A 23437-nucleotide genomic window follows, 5' to 3' on the forward strand; every position below is an offset into this window, starting at 1 on the left:
CTTAAGCCATGGGAATCGACTGATACTCAAATGGATTTGGATGCCTTTTCTCTGTTTGGGTGTCACGGACAAGAACCAGGCAAGATGTTTTTCTTAAGAGTGCTTGGTCATCATATGTAAGGATGTGAACACACGGAATGAGGCTATGATAAGAAGTTCCCCTGTATCCAGTGTTCCCTTAGTATCCACTTCCAGTGTCCTTGTCTATTCATGTGGCTGCCTAGTCCTGGTCCCAGCCAGTATGACAGTCAAAACAGACTAGGTGCTCTGTTTCTGCAGAGTGTGTCCTTTTTTCCCCTCTATTATTCCCCTTGCACAGGAGCACACATGTTCAGGCAAGAAAATGGTAAGACACTAAAATAAACAAGACACGGTATGGTTCCAATTCCTTTTCTTCCAGCACATGCACACTTATATTACCTTTGGTTTAGCTACATTTCAGTAAACTTTTGTTAACTGACTATATAACATAAATTGCATTCCTGCTTTTTGTACTTTACACAGAGTCACAAGGGGAAAAAAGACCCCATTCCTACATGGATCAAGAGAATGGTTCTCAGACTATTATTTCCGTTACTTCAAAAGAAATACTGCTATGATATGTAGTATGGGTAAAAGTCTCATAATATTGCCAATAACATAACTGCTACTCTAGCAACAAGAAAAATATGTTCCTTTGATTATACATTTCTATTTAGCAAATGCATTAGACAACTACTCGCATGTGATGGTGTGACAGTAGTTCCTCCTGTCATGCAATGATGCAAACCAAATGTCCTGGTTTCAGCTGGGGTAGAGTTACTTTTCTTTCTAGTAGCTGGTATAGTGTTATGTTTTGCATTCAGTATGAGAAGAATGTTGATAACACACTGATGTTTTCAGTTGTTGCCAAGTAGTGTTTAGACTAAGGTCAAGGATTTTTCAGCTTCTCATGCCCAGCCAGCAAGAAGGTTGGAGGGGCATAAGAAGTCAGGACGGGACACAGCCAGGGCAGCTGACCCACGCTGGCCAAAGGGGTATTCCATACCATGTGATGTCATGCCCAGTATATAAACCGGGGGGAGTGGGGCTGGGGGGGATCACTGCTCGGGAACTAACTGGGCATCGGTTGACAAGTGGTGAGCAATTGCATTGTGCATCACTTATTTTGTATATTCCAATTCTTTTATTATTGTCCTTTTATTATTGTCCTTTTATTATTGTTATTATAATAATTATTATTTTCTTCCTTTCTATTCTATTAGACTGTTCTTATCTCAACCTGTGAGTTTTACTTTTTTCCCTATTTTCTCCCCCATCCCACTGAGGGGGCAGGGAGAAGTGAGTGAACGGCTGCGTGGTGCTTAGTTGCTGGCTGGGGTTAAACCACAACACCAAATAAGCTGAATTTTATTCAATTAAAGTTTAAAATATATGGAGCAAACATACACAAAGTATGTTTTGGACCCCCATAATGTTGTGTTTTCCCATTCTTTTGAACAGTATTCTATAAAAATACCATCAGATCATGGATCTATTTTCTTACAGAGTGATAATATAATAGTTAATTATAGGACAGGTGTGATACAGAAGCATATTGGAGAGGAAAGAGGAATTTCACAAATTTCAGATGCCCTGAGAAGTCTGTCTGGTATAAGAAATACTGTAAGAACTCTTCCTTTTGTAACTGTTATCTGGACTGAACTGTGTTGAGTCCTGGAAGCTGGCCTGATCATTATTGTAGAAATATTGCTGACTGATTGATTGAAAACGAAGGAGAGGAGGGCATGTTAGTTGTTCTGCTGTGCTGTGAATGCACACATGTTCCTGTTCCTGTAACCCTCATCCAAATAAAGCAAAGAAGAATTTTGCCATTCACTTCAGAACAGTCCTTTGTTCAAGCCAGTGTGCCTTCATAATTAAAGCTATGTGTCTGAGTTGTTGTTGTGGTTTAACCCCAGCCAGCATCTAAGCACCACGCAGCCGCTCACTCACTCCCCCCACCCCCCAGTGGGATGGGGGAGAAAATCAGGAAAAAAGAAGCAAAACCCGCGGGTTGAGATAAGAACGGTTTAATAGAACAGAGAAGAAGAAACTAATAATGATAATGATAACACTAATAAAATGACAACAGTAATAATGAAAGGGTTGGAATGTACAAATGATGCGCAGGGCAATTGCTCACCACCCACCGACCGACACCCAGCTAGTCCCTGAGTGGCGATTCCCACTTCCCAGTTCCTAAACTAGATGGGACGTCCCATGGTATGGAATACACCGTTGGCCAGTTTGGGTCAGGTGCCCTGGCTGTGTCCTGTGCCAACTTCTTGTGCCCCTCCAGCTTTCTCGCTGGCTGGGCATGAGAAGCTGAAAAATCCTTGACTTTAGACTAAACACTACTGAGCAACAACATCAGTGTTATCAACACTCTTCGCATACTGAACTCAAAACATAGCACTGTACCAGCTACTAGGAAGACAGTTAACTCCATCCCAGCTGAAACCGGAACAGTATCCACCCCTTATTCTATGCCATTGATGTCATGCTCAGTTCCCATACCTTGAATTACATCCCGGTCAATCATCATCACCTTTTCCCTCCCTTTGAGACATATGATCGAATATATATATGTATACACACACAGAGATATCATTCCTTTAGTTTGTGGGTTATGTTCATTAAATGTTCGTTGAGTTCATTTAGTTCCCGACTCTGGGCTCCATCTGTCATACCAGTCTGTCTGGGCAGGAGGGATGGTGCAAAGTCCTCTCAGTCGGTAGAGCAGAATTGGGCTTCAGTGTGGTGTGACGAGCAGATGACTTTTGACGCAGCAGGAGGCTGGTGTGCACTGTTGGATTGTTGCATGCTGGAGCCAGTTCTGGTTCCATCACTACTGCACTTTGCTCAGTTTTATCACCGTTCTTTCTTGCTTGATCTAAGTGATTCTTGCTATAGTACTATGGATATAGCATATAACAATAATCATAATGATAACACACAGTAGCAGGGTTATATAGCAACTAATATAATACAGTTTAATTCTGGCTATTTTAACCTAAAATCAAATCCCCTTGAGGCACACATCGGACTTCTCCATCTTTTCGCATCACCCACCAAGTGCACCCAGGCCCTTGAGCAAAAGCAATCCCACGAATGGGTTTACCTTTGCCTGAGGCAGGAGTAACCCAGACTGTTTTCCCTAACATATTTTTCATGTGCACTACAGGGACTTTATCCCCTTGTACAGTACATAAAAATTCTGACTGGACAGGGCCACCCCGATTGGCAGATAGTCTGGTGTTAACTAACCCGGTGGCTTTTGCTAAATGTGTATCCCAATGTTTGAAAGTTACGCCCCCCCATTGCTTTCAGTGTAGTCTTTAACAGTCCATTGTATCGCTCAATTTTCCCAGAGGCTGGTGCATGGTAGGGGATATGATACACCCACTCAATGCCATGCTCTTTGGCCCAGGTGTCTATGAGGTGGTTTCAGAAATGAGTCCCTTTGTTTGACTCAATTCTTTCTGGGGTGCCATGTCGCCACAAGACCTGCTTCTCAAGGCCCAGGATGGTGTTCCAGGTGGTGATATGGGGCACAGTATATGTTTCCAGCCATCCGGTGGTTGCTTCCACCATTGTCAGCACATAGCGCTTGCCTTGGCGAGTTTGTGGGAGTGTGATATAGTCAATCTGCCAGGCTTCCCCATATTTATATTTCAGCCATCGCCCTCCATACCACAGGGGCTTTAACCGCTTGGCTTGCTTAATTGCAGCACATGTTTCACATTCATGGATAACGTGCGTGATAGTGTCCATGGTCAGGTCCACCCCTCGATCTCGAGCTCATCTATATGTTGCATCTCTTCCCTGATGGCCTGAGGTGCCATGGGCCCACCGAGCCATAAACAGCTCACCCTTCTGTTGCCAGTCCAGGTCCACCTGAGCCACTTCAATCTTGGCAGCCTGATCCACCTGTTGGTTATTTTGATGTTCTTCAGTGGCCCGACCCTTGGGTACGTGAGCATCTACATGACGTACTTTTACAACCAGATTCTCTAGCCGGGACGCAATATCTTGCCACAGTGCAGCAGCCCAAATGGGTTTACCTCTGTGCTGCCAGTTGCTCTTCTTCCATTGCTGTAACCACCCATGTATGACTATTTTTTTTATACTAAGGGATCCCTCATGCACCTGCTGTTTGGGGTTTGGCTCTTAAACTGTGTTTTGACAGAGAATAATGTCAATAGCAAGTAAAAAGATGATATCATTATGATAGGATTATTGACTTGGAAGTTAACTGAAGACACTGCTTTCATAGACAACACAAAGTGATATCCAAGCCAAAAATTTCACATCCCTTATCATTTAAAAAAAGTGTTCTCAGACCAACAAGACCAGCTGTTCCTATGTATCCAGCTGCTCCCCACCCTGACTTGCATATTTTATGTATCCCAGAAGGCATTTAAAATCTGCAGCATCACTGTTGACTTTATTGCACTATTAACTTAAAAACTGCATCAACTGTTGTGTGGTAGTTAAGTAGAAAATTTACTGTAGATGGGTTATTGTTGCAAGAAAAGAGAGTACTGCTCTCCTTCCCTTAATATTCTAGGAGACATAAATGCTATTTCATTTTAATATTGGTAAGCAAAATATTAATAAAAGTTTTTTTCATTCATAAGGTATTTGCATGGCTTCCATCTGTAACTGGCCTTTCCAATGCAATTGCAAAATGAAGGCATTATTAACATTGAACATACAAAGTTTCCAGCATAACTGGGCACTTTAGGCAGAATCATATAAAAATAAAAGTTACTGGGTTAAGAATGAGAAAAGAATAATGTTGCAGCTGTAGGGTGCATACTTGCAACTATTTCAGCTGGTATATACCTAGTAGCAAGTTCAACACACTTCGTTAACATATGTTAGTTTAATTTAATACTTTTGCCTTATTGTACTTTTTATTACTTTATTACTGTATTTTACTATATTAGAGAACATTACTAATATACTTCTGCAAAATTTCATTTACAATGTGAGCTGGACTTTCAAGTCACAGACTTTGAAAAAGAGAAAGAAGAAGGGATATTCCTCTGAGAAGTAGTTTTGATGTACAGACTCTTACTTGGGTGCACGTGTGAACTTTCTTAAATGTCTGGTCAGCCATACTAGATAAAGCAGAAGAAAGATACATGGAAGTATGCCTTACCCCATCTTATTTCTCTTTAGAGATTTGAAATCTGTGTGGATGACAACAGGGAATAGAGAATCCTGGCTTTCTGCAGAAACTGGGTCTGAAAATGCATGTAGATAAGGAAACAAGAAATGATCATCTTTGAGCTGCAAAGTAACAAAGTTTTCATCTAAAGTATTCTGTGGTGGTAAGTCTCACACACTCATCAATGAGTGTAGCACTACCATATTCCCAATGCAAATAGGCTCAAGCAAGATTAAAAAAAGGATGGATTTTTTTCTGAGACATTCCAAAACAACATGATTTATTCAAGCAGAGTAGATGTAATTTCACCTACAATATCTGAAAGGCACAAGGAACAGCAAAGCACATGTAAAAGGCTCATGCAGCACCAACAGTAGATGTAGCAATATTCTTGATGAAGTAATAACTTGTGGGTTTTTTTCCTAGGAGACTTCTTTCCCTTTCCATACTCTTTCAGCAGTGTTCATGGGATAATCATAGTTTAAACTTTGTCCTCTGCAGGTACAATATCTGGCTTTCAAAGACTTGCACTAGTCTGTGTTGTGAAGCAAAGGGCAAGACTTAGTCCTGCAGTGCTACCCTGGTTAATGACTTGATTGACATTTTTTCTTGTACTCAAGGGGAGTGGTAGGCTTTGAATAAAATGTTTTATTTGTTTTATATTTGCAAGAGTGATTACAGACTTGGCTAGCTGCCCTGAGGAAACAGGCCTTTGGAGCAACACACAAGTGGTTGTACTTTAAACCTGAGACGGTGGACTTTTACAGAAATAAATACCTGTGTTGCATAACACTGGAAAGGTATTTTCAGGGATTTTTTTTTTTTCTTTTATGAATAGATATAGCATGACTTCAAAGCTCACTGTTGGTGTTTCTACAGTCCCAATCAGAATGTGCTTCAGCCTCTTTCTCTCATTCTCTCTTTCCTTTCTTCTCTTGGCTTTTGTTGTTGTTTAGCACTTCTTTAGACATAGTCTAGCAAATATATTTAAATACAGTAATGCATGTGTGGAAAGTGAATATTGCTCTTGTTAAACTGAAAATTCACACTTGGAATCCTAGTTTTAAGTATTGTAACTCTTGAACTTAGGGCATCTATGGCAGGTAAATATTACCATTTTTATTAGTGTGGGTGTGATTTGTTGTTCATCACCATCATAGCTACCACACAGCTAGCTGTGCAACCTCCAGGATAAGGTATTATACAATCATGCCACCCCTGCACAAGGTGTAAACATTCAGTATGACATACTGTCTGTCGACCCCTTTGAACTTAGGGTCTAGGGCATAAGTCATGTGAGCTTCTGCTTCAGGATATCCCCCTGAAGTGGTCACTTCACCTCCTGATCCTACAGAGAACATGCTAGGAGGTCCTAGCACTAACACAGTAATAGTGACCCAATGGTTCATGCTCTACTTCTCTTTCTACAGAGACAAGCTGTATTGGGCAGGAGGGAACATGTGTATGCATCCTGTTTAGTGACAGGCAAGATACTGGTATCAAGGAGCATTATACACCTAAAAGTATTCTCAGTACCAGCATTGGTTGTTAATATTGCTCTGGCATTCACAATTCAACACTTATGCCCTATACTGCCCTGTATGACCTGCTGCAGGTGAACTTGATGCAACCCTGCCTTCCTCTGGCTCCTGGTCACATACCCTGGTAGTATTTTTCCTTTCCCAGCAAAAAGTTGGTGAATGTGGTGAGCTTAGTCTGAGACTGTGGGAAGGCACTAGTGAAGATGGGACTATATTAAGGTGGGAAGCCTTTCGTCTGGCCAAAATCTCTTAGGTCCAGATGGTTCCTGCAAGAGATCACATTAGCAAGGAAATGAGATAATAATGGGATATGGGATAAGGAAATGGGATAAAAAATACTGTCCTACCTTACAACCCGCCTCCCCCAATTTTCTCTTTTGTAAAACTTTAATAGGAGCATGATGGTGCTATAATCCTGCTATTTTTGGCCTCTGCCTCATGTAAGATGTGACATTATTGCCACCAGAAACTTTCCCTCCTTGTTGTATATTCTGGGTCAGCAATGGACCATGCAGGCACAACCCAGTAGCAAACAACTGCTTTCCAATCAATCCACTAGGCTACACCTAAAGTCTTAAGTAACATTTAACTGCAATCTGAACTGGAGTTGAGTCCTAAATTCTGGTCTTCCAAACTAGAAAGTGATGAACAAAAGAGAAAGGAAAGATGCAATTCAGAAAATATTTTATTGAGTACAATACCGTTTCATTGTAGGCTTTCGTCAAAGGTCTACTTTATAAAACACCACCAACCTCTCTGAGGTTGAATACAGCTTGGGCAGGTGCACAAGGAGCAGGAGAGAGAGGGGCAGCATCTGCAAATTTTCATGCAAACAGCATAATATGGGATATTTGCATCCAGACAGTACCTTGTCATAGTGCCCAAGTTTGCACCATCTCACCAGAAAAAAAATTAATGAATCTACATTTGAATTTTATAAAGGATTGTAACAATTGGTTACAAGTTCAAATTTACAGGGTGTTGCCACTGCACATTCAACGGCTAAACTCAAGATCATAAAATGAAAATTAGGAGCTCAGAATGAAAGTACCATAGCAAGCCTTGTGTGGAAACAGGATTAACTCTAACTCCAGAAATTGATGGCTGACAAGACATAACTACTGTAGACAAGGAGAGCTGTAAGTTTTACCAACGTACTAACATCTAACTTCCATTTTTAGCAGACGGAAGGCCATAAAAGTTCCTGGAATTTGAGTTAATCCCACAGCACGCAAGTCTAATCAAGACTTGGCATCATGGTTCTTGGAAAGAGATTAAATAAACAGTAGTCAATGGGCAATTTTCAGTTGCACAAAGCACCTGTTCAACTCATGGAAAACAGCCTTAAATGGGGTACAAGTGTGGTAATATTTATATGAATGAAGTTGCTGCTTATTGGAATGTAGACCAACTAATTCTTCTGGTGTAAGTGTTCATTTTCAGTGATGGCAAAGCATAAATGTGCTATAAAATGTAGGAACAGTCATAAGTAACCTTGAAAATGTCCCTATATTGCTTAAATTCTTCTCTCAACTCTCCTTCTTTATGAAGCATATATACATTCAGAGACTGTAGGAAGCTTTCAGGTTGACCGTATTTCTGCAGCTAACTCTGGATTTTATGAGCAGGTCCCCACAGGATCTTTAAAAATCTGCCATGAAACCTGCACTGTACTGCCAAAGAATTTGAGTAGCACTTGTTATAACAGTAAATACAAAGGTAAGTACAGCAGTTAATACGTCATACTACACAGAGACTTCCATTGTCCTTTGGGTGTGCATGTCCCAACATGTATAAGTACCACCACTTTATTGGGAATAATTTTATAAAGCACGATGGAACAATTTGCTAACTACAATATTTTCAAATGAAAAAGAAATTATTAAACCACATTTTAAAGCAAGAAAAATGAAAATGTAAAGTTTAGCATATTCATTAGCAATTAGAGGAGAAAGTCCAGAATAGTCCAGAAAGGCCAAAGTATTCAAATAATTCTGAAAGGTTCTGCTGAAATGAATTTCTTATTTATTAAAAAGACAACGCATTCTCAAGAGAACATCTTCTGCAGTGAAATAATTTAGTTTCTTCATATAGACACATCATACACAATGTTAACAACCATGAAAAACAATACAAAATGCTTTCAAATTTAACAAGTAGAAAAATATAACTAGTATATATGGCAATTGTGAATCTAATACTGTACAGAAGTATTTATGGATTTTACAAATAAATTATAGCTTAAATGCCCTTTTTAAAATTTCTGAATGTACACTGGAACATAGGTTCTGAAGTTTACCACTAACTTGCCACAAATGAGTGCCAGTCAAATGTTCTGCCCACAAGCTCAAAAAATTTCTTGTTGGGTTCATGGAAATATTCATGCAGTTTCTCGAGTAACCGGGTATCTACTTGTGGGTGTGCTCGTCCTTTTGACTCATGTAAACAACGCTCTCTACCACTGTCCCTTAGGCAGTAGAAGCCTTTAGTTTTATTGAAATAAAAGTTTGAAGCGTTTATCTGTGGCGATAACTTCAAAAATCTCTCTACCTTCTCTATTTCTGGGAAGGGATCTTTGATTAGTTTATCCCCATCTACAATGTGGATACGATCAAGAGGAAAATACTTCAGCCAGTTTTGCATGTGAATGTAGTATAAGCTTCTGTTTATTGCCTTGTAGTCCACATTGAGTTCACCATCTTTAATCAGGAATTGTTCAATGGATGGATAGGGCTTGTGCTTCTGCATATGATTATAGAACACTTGGGTGTAATCTGATAGTACTCTCTCACTTGGGTCTCTTAAAATGAGGAGTAGTCTCATTGATTGGTTCATGTTATAAACTCTTTCAGGCACTTTAGGTGACGTGAAATATGCTGGAGTTTTTTCCACGGTGATCTGATGGGGATAAGAGAATGGCATTTGATTAATATACCACTGCAATCCATTTTTGTAATGATCTTCCCAGTCAAAGAAGTGAACTTCACTTTCTGCTGCCGCAATATCTGGATGGAGACTCAACATCTCTAACAAAGCTCTTGTTCCACCTTTTCTCACTCCAATAATGATAGTCTGTGGCAGCTGCCGGCATGATCCATTAGAATGAATGTTTTCCTTGAAGTCATTTTTTTGAGACGTCTTCTTTAAAAGCTCTCTCTGAACAGACTGAGAAGAAGTCTCAGCCTTCGAATTTATAGCCGGTCTGGAAGGCACTATCTGAGGTTGAACAATAAGCAACACAGCTCCCAGCAGAAAAGCTGCCATGACAGAAGTTCTTAGTCTGGTTTCACTCAAGCAGGTAATGGGGCATAGAGTGATTTCCACCGAGAACAACCTTTAAAAGTTGTTTTTGGTTTGCTGAGTGAATGCGTATTTCTCAAACGGAAACTTTGCTGAAAGAGGGAAAAGAAAAAGAAAAGCAGCACATTATTTTATACTCAGACATATCACTACTAAAGCCACACTGCGAGTATCTTTTGCTTTTCACAACTGAACAAACTTCTTTAGCTTTCCCAGCTCTAGCCTCATAGATCATTTGGTATGATTAAATTCTTTTAAAGGCAGGCATATAAAATAATGCCATGAGAAAATTATTTGCAGCCATCAGGAGACATGAACATTCTGAATCTTTCTCTTGCACCCAAGATTCACCCGGAGTATTATTTTTTATTATTTTTTTTTTAAATCTAATTTCATTGGAGTTGAACAACAATCACAAGAGAATTAAGTGCTTTTTTTGTCTGCAAGAATAGGTTTATCTTGGAAACAAAACATAAAAAAGAAAAGGTGTGGGCTGGACCAAAAGAGCCTTCCTAAAAGCTGAGGGTCTTGTAGGAAGTCTGGGAATTATAGCCCCTAAAGGACCATGTGACAGGAACCTTACAAGTAAAGCCTCCTGGGAAAAAGGCTCATGCAATATAGATAGAGCTGTCCAACCACAGGAAGGTAACGTTCTTCTAGGAAGAAGTTAAGAGCAGCTCTGGGTGTGTGGTAGACCAAGGAAAAGTTGAATTTTTGTGTCATCCAGCAAAGTTCACATTTGCTTTGTGCTTAGGGTTTCTAAGGATAGAGTCAGGTGGTATGCACTCCGGCCCTGCAAAAAGGTAAGGTAATGAAACCATAGACTAGAGTATGACTGCATCAACAAAACGCTAAAAGAGCTGTGGTTCCAGTCATGATACTCAGGAAAGAAAATACACAATGGATACTTCTGAAGTTCATTTTGAGAGTTAGCCAGCAAGCTGCTGTGAGGTGAACAACTAACTTTATCAAAAGACTACTAAATACCACCACTGAACTCCATTTAAAGGTCAGGGTGTTTTTAATGCAATGTTTGAAGTGAAATATTAATGGCCTCCCACATAGCATAGCTGATAGATTGTCATGTTCTGAGCAGGCTGTGTATACAAGCTCCCTGAATTAAGATGCCTTCCAAAGACTTTATAACCTCAGTGGAGGGCTGGTGTAAGTATGATTTTGGTATTGTCTAACTCCATTTATAAGTGGAAGCCACAATGGCGGAGCACCTGACTGCTTTGCCTTAGTAGGCTACTGTAATTATGAATTTAATCTTGGAACGGTGCATACCGTACCGGCTAACAAGGGCTGAAATATGAAATTATGTATGAACAACCTGAGGAAATGCAAGGGCTAGGTTTTGGAAATTCTCCAGAGAATCTGAAAAGAAACTAATGACTTTTCCACAATAAGCTAAGTCCCAGTGTGACAAAGACTAATGATGTGTTTCTAAGTGATCTAGAAAGTTCTGTTTGATAGCTTTGCATTTACAGAGGTTGTGACTCCATCCTGAATGGAGCAGGTCTGCTTCCTGATGTTTGCTACTGCTTATTACTTTTATGCTTTCCCTTTTTCTAATCACTTTTAAAGGGTTACAAGGCAGCTATATTGTTAGGAAGCAGAAATCAAGGCTGGGAGGAGAGGGAAGCAAAGTGTCATGATAAATGTGAAGTCAAAAGCATGTATGCTTCCCTGTATGCCTGCAGGCTTTGAGCTCACGGGTATGCCACGTCTTGCTTGGGTAGAAGGTCATGCCCTGGGCTGTTCTGTGATGTCTGACGTGAGGCAACTTTGCAGAGGAATTTGTTGTTCTTCCATTTTTGGTCACTGTTAGGTTTTATCTGGCTGAAAGAGCTCCATTTTGGGTGTCATCATTAATCTTCTGCTCTCTTTCCCTGTCTTCACCATTCCTGTTAATCTTTCTCAGCTTAATCTACTTCAGTTTTAACAAGAAATAATCTTAATTATTAGCCCCACACTGAGGATGTTGGTGGCAGGACACTAGGTGACAGACAATTCAATATAGGTAAATTCATGGTGGATGTCCCCACTGAGATACGCTGCCACCATATTCAGCAGCAATGGGAGCAAATGGTACAGCACAAGCCAGACGGGATCAGTGACTGATGGGCAGTACCTAAGAGCAACAAAACATCAACTCTTGCTGAATTTTAAGGTCACAGATTAAAGGAATAGCCACTTACTTCAGAGTATATTTTAAGAGTCACTAGCCCCATAAATAGTAAGTCTGACTTGTCTTAACACCTTACTGGAAAAGCATAATAGGATTCCAGTGAGGAACAGGTTGAACTGTTGTTGAAAGGAGTTAAGTTAAAGCCTAATGGTAGGAACCCTTATTTATTTGTAGTTAGACTGAAATATGCTACGCTAATAGCCAAGGTCTGCCATAGGCTGTCTGTCTCTGGAAAGATTAACTTTTAGCTGCTGGTCTCAGATATTAGTGACAACACACTGCTGGGATTTTTAAGTTTTGGGTTTTTTAAAAAATGAACTATGTATACCAATCCATTGGGTCTGTTCATTTTTAATTCATAGTTTGCATACTACTCAGTTGCCAACTTTTGTTATTCAAGCCTTCCTGTGGCCAAGTATAACATGGGAATATTTGGAGGAAATAAAAGACACAGCAAGATGTCTCTTAGATGTAGCTCTACTCTTGTTTTGGCTAGCATTGGTCTTTGAAATCAGACTTGTAGGACATTACAGGTGTGGTGCAAAGGGCCTCACCTCAGATAGCTTTCTGAGCCTCAGTGGAGCTCTGCCTCAATGTCTTCCCATTCTTAAATACTTTCTGGGGGATAGCTTTTTATAAATAAAAAGCAACTGTTTTCTGTTGCAACATGTGACCTCAGAATAACACGGGAGTATCTTCTGTTTGAGACATACAGAATTTCATTGATCCTCCCCAACTGTTTCTTCAGGTGCGCATCAGGTGTTACACTGCAGAACACTGCTACAGTGTCTGCAGCATTTACTGTCTTTATGCACACGCAATGAACCACATCAATAATTATGCTATTCAAAGTACCTATATGCTATTGTTGTTTTGCTTGCAAGTAATAAAGCTTTGTCTGCCTTTTCTTTCTATTCTCTTTTGTTTCTCTCAAACTATATAGGTTTGATATCGGGATCAATTTTTTTGTTGTGTTAGACTAATGCAACACAATGGACATGAGTGTGCCTCTAAATTCAGCACAAAACATATGTTGTGTGGGCAAATTGGTGTCCAGGAATAAAACGGCATATAAATTGGTTGTCATTCAGCTTTCTTTTCTTATGTCCTCTTTAACACTTTATGCAGATCTGCAGTTTGGTGGCTAGAATTACAGCAGTTTATATAAAATGATGCAAACCTGTATTGTGTAGCTTTATAATTGTTGAAACCGTTTTTTTGGACCCACAAATAACAAGCATGCACTGAAAAGTTTGTAGCAGCCACTCTGCCAAATTACTTTTCTGCTTTAAGAATTCTCTTCACTGCCTCTGCAAGTCATGCAGAGCATACGTGACTTCACTCAATGACTTTGTATTCCAGATTAGTACAAAAATTTAACTGACAGTCATTACTATTGTATTTGCTACAAGTAAACGAGCAAGTTGGTAAAAGAAACACAGTTTATGTTAAATGGTGCTTTGAAGATTACACCAAGACTTTTCAAAAAGTCTGATTGCTTTTGCTTAATCTTTTCTTCTGCTTTCTCCAATTAATTAGCAAAATGTGCCATACTGTTTATTCAACAAGATTCAATGTGGACATTGCCAATCAAATCAGCTTTCATGATTAAAACTTCTGCAAAAGTAATAGTAACTTGGAAATAAATGGAAGCTTTTCTCAGCAAATGCAGTATGAGGGCCACAGCTGCCATATTTCATTGGCTTTTAAACATATTACAGTGCTCTTTAAACACGTGTCACCATTTTATGACTTCTGACTATCTTTTACCACATTACCAAGGTATCTTAATGCCTTGGTATGTTTATACTCACTCAATGGCACGGCCTAAACTACCTAGATTATATATAATTTTTAGTTTAATTAGCATTAACAAAACAAGGTAGTTTTTACCTGAACTGATAACTTAATTTTTGCTGGGGGTGGGATGGCGCTGGATTTAGCTCTGAACTTTCCTAAGAACCATCAAGTTAGCTGCTGAAGCAGGTAGGAGGGGGAGTCTGTAGGGCAGTCAGTAAGCATCAGGTAGAGTCTGCTAGCAAATCTGACAGGGGAATACTTCACAAAAAAGCCCACAGCAATATACCGAGAGGTTTAGCAGAGCTAATGGGACACAGTTACCACCAGGAAGGTGACTAGGAGAGGGGAGACTACATACTTTCCATGAACACGCAGGTGACTTCACCTTCCTTAAAGGGAAGCTCTGTTTTTATGGTTCTCGAGGGACTGAGGATGAACAGGTTAAGTTTCAGATGCCCTCACTTTCTCTCCTTGCAGAACTGAAGCCTTTCACTGGAGAGATCTTTGCCCAGGCATCTAAAAAAAGCACAGTCTCGCCTGAACAAGAACCATAGATCAGTTGCTAAAGTTTGTCTCTAGAGGGAGATTAGAGCTGAAAATCTGAGGGAGACATTCTGTTCTTATAAAGTATATTTAGTTTTGCAGATGTGATAGAACCTCAGGACGGTTTGTTGACTGTATTTTCCTTTGCACATATTTGGGCACTCATTACTGCAAAATGTAAGACTAACATTGCTGGTTAAAACTAGCTGTGCAGTACAGCCCACACATCTGCTATGCTGGCTTCTCATGTTGGAAAAAAAAATAAATCCGTAACTGAGCTAACCAACTCTACAAACAACTTTCTAAACTGATGAAAAGTCAGTGATCTGAACATTTGTATTCAGTCATGTGTTTAAAAAACTGAACTTAGATCAATTGTAGTGTACTTGAAATTCTTCAAGAACTCATTGATATGAACAGTATATATTCCTATCCTCTAAGAATAGATGGTATCTGCCATAGGATGTATTCTTTAGTTGTTTATATGAGCACTTTCAAGGGACACTTTGTGTCCAGTTAGCATAAAACTAGGTAGTACAGCTATCACTTAAAGCTCAGTCAAGAGCAGGAAAGTAAAGGGAACAAATTTTTACTTTTTTAAATATAATCTAGTTTATGAAACTTTTTTCCTTGGAAATGTATTCTGCATTTTACTATTTTTAATATTAAACTGTCTCACAATGCCCTCTTCATGAAGAAATGGTTCCCACACTTCCCCCCCCCACCACTGTTTTTAATCACATTTTAACAAAAGTTTTAAACAACATGTGCCAATGAAATGCTCAAATTCTAGTTTCCAGTAATTAACTACAAGTAATTGCCTACTTCAGTGAGTGCTACAGAGACGAGTGTATTAAATTAAATAGAACTATATAGTACTGAAGCCATAGATCTCTAGGGGCATAAACTATTGATCACCTCATGATATATAAAAAAAGCCATCTGTGCATTAAGAGGGGAGGTGAAAAGATAAATAACTGTATGAACCTATATTACAGTGCCTAAATGATATTGTCTAGGTACATTTCCCAAATTACGTTAAAAAATGCTGCACAACCTGTAGAGATTAAACCATGGCTTTAACTTTTATAGTCAGCATGTTAAGAAATCTAATCATAATTTCAGTGCTGTTAAGATGATGTATTGTCTATCAGCTCTAAGACTTCAGAAATATACTTTTTAAAGTCTCCGAATTTTGATCAGGGGAACTTAACCAGCTGAGAAAGGCTGACTTGGTAGGAAGTATTTTTGGCTGAAATCTGCCGTATTTCTGTACCTGCTGTGATAAATACAGTTTATACAAATTAGCTAGGTCACCAGTTCATGACTTTTAAAGAAGGAGCTCAACTCCAGTGTGAGCAATAAAAGTAGCAAATCCATAATAGACTGTAGTTATATATAACATGCACTCTCTTTCTTAAGGTCAGAAGGGACCATTCCAATCTTTCATGCCAAGAGATCATAAAAATTTTTAGAAGAGAGAATACCCTAGATTTCAGAGAACCTCATGCAGGTAAAAATAAAATGGGACATTGCAGAAGAATAAAAATAAACTTGAAAAGCTCAGGATGCACAGAAATTTTTGTACTGAATGCTAATATGGAATCCCCGTACCACCTTCTAGCAATTTTTTAATACCTGTCAGGACTCAATTTTTTTTTTCCATAAAGAGAAAGGGTACACTGTACCACTGCCTTCTCTATCCCCCCGTAAACCCAAATGTTCAATTCAAAATCCAGAAATTACTCCCCACCCCACTTCCCAAGCAAAATGGGTCACATTCTAATTAGGAAGCAGAAATCTATTGCACAGTTAATAGAGTTGCTTCCTAATTCATCAAAGCTGTCCTCAAGAAAACAACCTGTGTGAAAGGATGGCTCTGTCCTGTCTTGCTCCCTTTCTGTACAAAGGCTCACCTTAACTGGATGTATTGAAAAAGGGAATGCAGCAGATTAAGCAATCCCATTCTCATTTCCTCTGCCAAGCAATTTCTTACCACTCTGTAGCTGTGGGCCCCATTTCAAATACCAGTAAGACATTTAAAAGAATAAAATAAAAAAAACCCCAAACCTCCAAATAATCATTTAGTTCATATTCCAAGCTGATTTCTGTGTCTTCTGATCTCTTGCCTTCAGAATAATACTGGAGCAGAGTGCGTACTGGTGAGGTCGTCACTGCATTAGACTTAGCTAAACCAATCAATTTACTAAGCGAAGCCCTACATGGTGACCTGGAGGGAACCCTCATGCTCTGGAGTGAGAAGTGAGATGACCTAGCAGGATCTTCCATTTTGGACTGCCCAGGCATATTTTTAGTTTTCTTTTTTTTAATGATCAAAACTTTTGATGGAAATCCATCACCTTCGACATATTTTTGGGCTCTGATAGCTTCTTGGCTCTGGGTGGCATTTCTAGAAGAGGGAAGGAGGAGATCTCATGCTAGTCAGGCTAATAAAAACTTTTCTCATTTCCTCTAATGAAAAGCAGAAGAGTTATATGTATCTATACATGCAAGTATTCTTGTGTATTGGAAAACCGTTTTCCACCCACTCTGTTTTTCTGTAATGTCTGTGGAGGCATATGGCTACTTCAGAACAATCAAGGTAGTATCCTGACAAGGAGGGGACACAGACTGGAACCTGGCAATGCTGGGGTTGGAATTTGTTCTGTCAAATTAGTGCCTTTCCACTGCAGCAGCTGGCTTTGCTTCAGATGCATAATCTTGCTGCTGACCTACTGGAGGCATTTGTTTGGCTATGTAATATCAAAAACCTCTGCATTTTCCAAAAAAGATTAAAAAAAACCACAAAAGCACAGGGTGAGTACTGAAGGGGTGGATGTGCAAGAGCTAGCTAAAGCTGATGTCAGTAACTGCACTCTTACTGATAGGTGCTCATTTTCGAGCAGTGTGGCAATGCACTTCTTCAAGAGTGCATGAAATGCTGGCAGATGTAAATTGTAATAGTTATTGTATTTATATATATATTTACATATTGATAGCCAGACAATACACGGGCATACATGGAACTGAACCTGTTCTACTAAACGTTCCACTTGCCATATACACTGCAGAGGCTGTCAGTGGGAGTGGGCAATGAATGGGTCTCTCGTGCTGGAATGATGATCTCTGCAGACACTCCATCCCCACGCCATTCAAGCCTGGTATTTGTAGGACTTCCCAGATATTCTTTTTTCCTCCCCAGCATCGAAAGAGGAACAGTCTTGGAACAGGGGAAGCCCTCAACCTATTGCACTAAGGTAGAGAGGAAGGGGAGTCATATGCTTTAATTCCCAGTCAACTGAGGCAATTGAATTGCCTGTACTTAGGTGGGTGCCCTTTCCTGATCTTTGGGATGGCTGGAAAACAAGACCAAAGCAGACCTCTTCCAGCTGAGGACTGCCACCCCTCCCTCCCTCCCGACATCCTTTTTGCCCCCCCCCCCCCCCCCCGAAGATTTCCACCTCTTGCACCCTTATCCCCGGAAAGCACCCCGAGAACTGCAGTAACCGAGCCTTCCCTGTACTATTCTAGGGAGCCAGTCCTTCAAAACAGAAGCGAGCTTGAGTTAAGGCTTTGTGCTCTCCTGCCACCCCCAAAGACCACTTTGCCCTCCAGCCCTACGCCGCTTGCCGGGTTCCAGTTCAGCACGCCGCATCCAGCCGGCTCCAGCGCTCGGCGTGGGAACGGATCAGAGATGCTCAGAGGAGCTTTTTGCAAGTTGTTCCGCTGTCAGGTAGGAGCCCTGCGCTCTGCCGCCCTGCTTCCACACCCCAGCCGTTCCGTGCCCTTGTCATTTAGCCCCAAGGGAAGCAAGGGGGGAAAGAAATAAAGTACCCGGGGAAAAAAAATCTGGGCAGACCCCCCCCCCCCCGCCCCGCCGGCGATGCCTCCCGCAGCCTGACTCGGTGAATAAGGAGGGCGGGGGGCAGCTGCCGCCCACGCGTCCCCCCCTCCCCGTGGCCGGGGCTGAGAGGTTTCCCCCGGTCGGTCGGTCGGTCGGACGCGCTGCTCAGCCCCGCAGCGGCGCGGCGCTCGCCTCCCGCGGGCGCGGAGCTCCCACCTGCCGGGAGCAGGTGCCGGGCGGAGGGGCGGGCGGCAGCGCGGGGTGACAGCGGCTGTGCACCCCCCCGGGGCGGGCGGCAGGCAGGCAGACACCCACCCACCCACCCACCACTCCACGGTCGCCCCGGCTCCGGCCCCCGCTTCCACCCCAAACTTCTCGCGCTCCCCTGCTGTCCTCCGAGGAACGTTCCCCCCGCCCCGCGCATCCACTCACCGCCGGGGCGCGGGGCCGTGGGGCAGCGCCCGCCCCGCTGTTCCATGGGCGCCCGCGGGGGCCGGCGGCAGCGGCGGGGTTGGCGGTGGGGGGGGGGGGTGCGTGAAGCGAGCCAGCGCCCGCCGCCGCCCGCCTCGCCCGCCTGGAAGCGGCGCAGGCGGCGCCCGGCGCCGGCTTGTTTGTACGGCCCCGCCCCGCCCCGCGGTACGTCACGCAGAGGCCCCGCCCCCTCTCCCCCCCTGAGGTGAGGGCGGAGGGGGTGGGGGGGGGGGAGCGGCCCCTGAGGCGGAGCGGCGGCCCGGCGGGGTGTTCGCCCACGGGGACGCCGCACACCCACCCGCAGTGGCACCCCCACGTCGGTACCCAAACAACACTTCACCCAAATCATCTCCCGGGGATGGGGGAAGAAATCGCCGGCTACGGAGAACCGCCCCCCCCCCCCCCCCCCCGCCAACCGCCTCCTTCCCGTACCCCCAAAAATAACACCCGCGCGAGGTCGCGTGGATGAAAGACTGATAGCGCTTGTAGTGGCGTTTACTTCTTGTTTATGTCTCCTGGACTTTACAAGGTGGCTTTGATTTTTTTTTTTTTAATTTATTTTTTCCTCCGAAACGCTTTTTATTCAGCCAGAAGAATTTAAAGCAGGATGGATGTCCAGAATGACAGAAACGCTGCTTCCTAAAAGCAGCGGGGGAAAGGCTTTCTGGGGATTTATTTTAAGTCATAGGTTTAATTTATTGAAATAGGTCTGTATTTGCTGAGAACTGATCTATGTTTTTTTCAAGATAAAATGCATTAAAAGCAGCATTAACATACTACATCTTCGTCCATTACTCCAACAGCCAAACTCTCTTGAAATTTACTGGGAGTAAAAAGCAGGCCCAAACAACTCAAAAATAAAAAAAAGAGGCCGGTGGGGGAACTCATTTCTCAGCTGATTTTGATCAGTTTATCTCCGCTCCTCTCTGAGGCACTTCGTGCAGTCCGACAGGCCCGAAGGAGGTGGGATATTCCCAAAGAAGGTGCACTAGCACTGTTCGTGCACAGGTTTTAGTACCACCTGCCTGAAGAGGTAACTCGACGAACGGTAGATCAGCACTCCACTGACTGGGGCCAGGTGGCAGCCAGGAACCTCGCAGTTTTAGACTTCCTGAATTTTTTCTTATGTTTTCTGTTCCAAACTTGCACTTCGTTTCTGTAGTTTTGCTTCTGTACGTTTGCGTGCAAAGAATAGTTGCTTGTTCATCAGCTTGCTTTGAGAACTGCTGTTCTCCAATGGCACGTGATTATATTGATTTAGGGTTTGATGTTTAAACTTCCATCCACGTTGGTGGAGCTGTTTGCACAAGCATTGCAGGACCAGGTTCTCACTGTACCTGTACATCAGCCAGGTTTTTTCCATCCTTCTGCTGGAAACTGTTGCTGCCGTGTGAGGACCGGGAGGTTGGCATGAGCTGGACCTAAGCATTTGAGAGTGGTCTCTTTAAATAAGCGGTGGATGAGAAAGGCTTAAATCACCTCTCCAAGCTTTGACGGGACGGTGGTTAATATTCCCTCTGAAAGGGAACTAGTGAGAGGTTTGCAGGATACTATGACCATTGGCTGCCACTTACTGTTCTGTTCAGCCCTCGAGTGCTAGTCTGTGGGAATGTCAGGTCACACCTGCTTCCTGCACCAAAAACCAGCTTAGGGCACTAATGCTACGCAAAAATTCTCATGATGTATATTTTCTTAAATCCTCTTCCTTCAGCCTTGGCCTGCGCTGATATCATAACAGGAGCCACAGCAATCAATTATGAAACTCTGTTTTCTAATCATGACTTCTATGATGCAGAACAAAGATGCTATGTTTATTTAAGTACCACCAGCAATTTCAAATGGATTACAGGAAGTAGGTGTGTGTGGGGAGTTATTTTGTTTACAACTGTTTGTCTGCCTCCAGCCTTGAACAGGCATACTTTTGCTTGGCTAAATTAATTACTAAAATAAATATGTAATAGAAAAACTAAAGAATGAAAAGGACTCAGGTTTTAAAAGCAGTATCACTAAATAGAATCTTGTCAAAGGTTTTCAAGAAACAATTGCAACTACTTAAGGAAAAATAGGATGGTATAACTCTAAATGTCTTTTATTTTATGGTTTTGCATATTTAGAATTTAAGATGTTTCCTGTATTTAAGTTTACTAAATCATTTCAGTGTAATTTCATTAGCACCAGTAGACACATGCAAATACTTTACTTTTTTTAAGATAAAAAGAGAACATTTTGCAAGTATTTTACTTGTATATTCACACATATTTTAATACTTTCCTGTATGTTTTATTATAAACCTGATCATCTAGTAAAGAAATATGTTTGTTCGAGATTAGCCTTGATGTTTAACCCTGCTATTTATGGCATGACAATGGCTTTTGGTTTTCTTGCAAACAGATTAAAACTGAAAAGCTTACATGTTGTTCAGCTGCTACAGACCCCCACAATTCAGTCGTAAGGGATCACTGTTTCTTCCATGTGATCTCTAGAGCAGATACTGTAATACCCATTTCATATTTAATATCCAGCCTTGATATAAAAGAATCAAAAGATGAAAAATTCACCATTTCTTCAAGTAGTTTGTTCCAGTCATGAACCATCTTTGGTATCAAAATAATAACAGAAAGTGTCTGTGCACCTTTTAATCTGAAGGTATCTAACTGTAGCTCCAAGCCCTTGCTTTGTATTGTCACCTTCCCAGGTAGATTAAAGATACATTTTGCCCAAAACCATACTTTCTTATTTTAATTAAGTCACTTCTCAGTATTCTTTTTTTTGGATAAGCTAAACAAAGTGATTTCTTGCAGTGTCTCACTGAAAGGCAGTTTCTATAGACTCAAGGAAGTTTAAGTTGAATTATTATTATTTCTTCACTTTTCACAAATTTACGTCAGTGAGTGCAATACTGATGCTTAACATTCACAATGGAAACATTTTCACAAGGCTTTGATATTGAATCCCAATTGACAATAAGGTTTCAAGATCTATCGGTTACTCAGTTCTTAAGCTATTTCAAGTACATTTCATTGACATGCAGTCATTACTTTTTAAATTCAAATGTTCTGAGCTACTACATCTGATGCCTTATGAAAGTCTAGGTCTGTTTTGCCTGCATGCTTCTCTTTATCAAGCAAATTTGTAATTTCCTCAGAGCAGATTTGTTTGACATGACGGTGGTAGTGTCTATTCAACTGTGGGAAAACTGGTAAGAGAGAGTGACACTAACTGTACACTTGCTATATTTTTATTCGGTTAATTGAGCAATGACTAATTTAGAAAAAGAAAATGAGAATTCTTAAAGCCAAAAGAATGAGAAAGGAAATTAAAATTATCAATGCAATGTTGCCAATATTCATTTACACTTCCCTTGTTAGTCTGAAAAGGAGGGCGTGAAAACTGTGATGTCTTATTTTACCAAAATCCCGGCATATCCTGGATGACTGGCGTGTGTCATACACTCAAAAGAGAGGGGTGTTCTGCCCATACAGTAAATTAAGTGGGAGCCCGCTCAGACGAAACAATCCTGCCGGAGGAGATGCCAACTGATTTGGAGCCTGGGTCGGATAATTTGGGGACAGGGCCTGTGTTGGAGATAGGAGGGCAGCAGAGGTGGGATGCCTGCCGGGCAGGGAGGGAGGAGGTGGGGACTCACCGGAGGCAGTGTGGCTCCTGGGACGGACCACGGTGCAGCTCAGCTGGCGCTGGAGATGGGCTTTGCTGCTGGCTTGTTCCTGGAGCCGGCTGAAACTGTTTCCAGCACAGCCTGCAGAGCACTGGTTTCATGCTGCCATAAGCATCAAGGAGGGAACTCCTTCTCAGCGGGATTTGAAAACTTTCTTTCAAACCCTGTGCCACCATTCCACTGTTTCTCACAGTAGGTCTTTTGGAAATGCAGAGGTGGAAGATAGCTGAAAGAGAAAAGACATGAAAATTACTTAATTGAGGAAATACTTGGAGCTTTCTCTGTATGGTCTCTGTTGGAGCTCCCTGTTACACAACAAAGTTTACATTTGTCTGGTTGAAGTAATGCGTTTATGACTTAAGCAATTCAGGACAATTCACCCTCACAGATTTCTAGATTTGTCACTAGGAAATACTGAATGGAAGGCAGGGAGGAAGTAGTGTTGTAATCCAGTCAGCTAAGGGAATTCAGGGGTTGAGTTATAAAATACATTTAAATAGGTATATATTATAATGTTATTTAAAATTCAGGAAATAATAGGTATGTTACTTCAGGTCTAAAATGTAAAGAAGACGGATCTAATTTGGGGCTAGAATGTAAAGACATGAGAAATTCACCATTTTGATGTGAAAGGCAAAGGAAGTGAAAAGGGAAGGAAAGTATGGAAAGATGTATATGATTGGGAGTGTGAGGCTATAAGCTGGTCTTTGCTCTGGTGAAATACATTTAAAGTTTTCCCCTTTCCTACACATTGTGTTTTTCCTTTATCCCCAAAGGCAAGCACTTATGAGTTGTTCAGGTTGGATATGACAGCATGGCCACGAGACAATGTGGCTCTTGATAGAAATAATAAGTCAATATAAATTCAGGGAGC

At 41.5% G+C, this 23437-nt stretch overlaps 1 protein-coding gene across 1 annotated transcript; it reads right to left on the reverse strand.

The window, feature by feature from the left end:
* Nucleotides 1-7405: 7405 nt before the first annotated feature.
* HS3ST1 (heparan sulfate-glucosamine 3-sulfotransferase 1) lies at nt 7406-19213 on the reverse strand. The gene is made up of 2 exons (XM_075023143.1): nt 18849-19213; nt 7406-10130 (listed from the first exon to the last, which is right to left on the reverse strand). Exon 2 carries the CDS (start codon nt 10000-10002, stop codon nt 9040-9042), a length of 963 nt encoding a protein of 320 aa, XP_074879244.1. The 5' UTR covers nt 10003-10130; nt 18849-19213; the 3' UTR covers nt 7406-9039.
* Between the last annotated feature and the right edge of the window lie 4224 nt (nt 19214-23437).

The sequence above is a fragment of the Buteo buteo genome, chromosome 1, assembly GCF_964188355.1.
Source record: "Buteo buteo chromosome 1, bButBut1.hap1.1, whole genome shotgun sequence".
Lineage (NCBI taxonomy): Eukaryota > Metazoa > Chordata > Aves > Accipitriformes > Accipitridae > Buteo > Buteo buteo.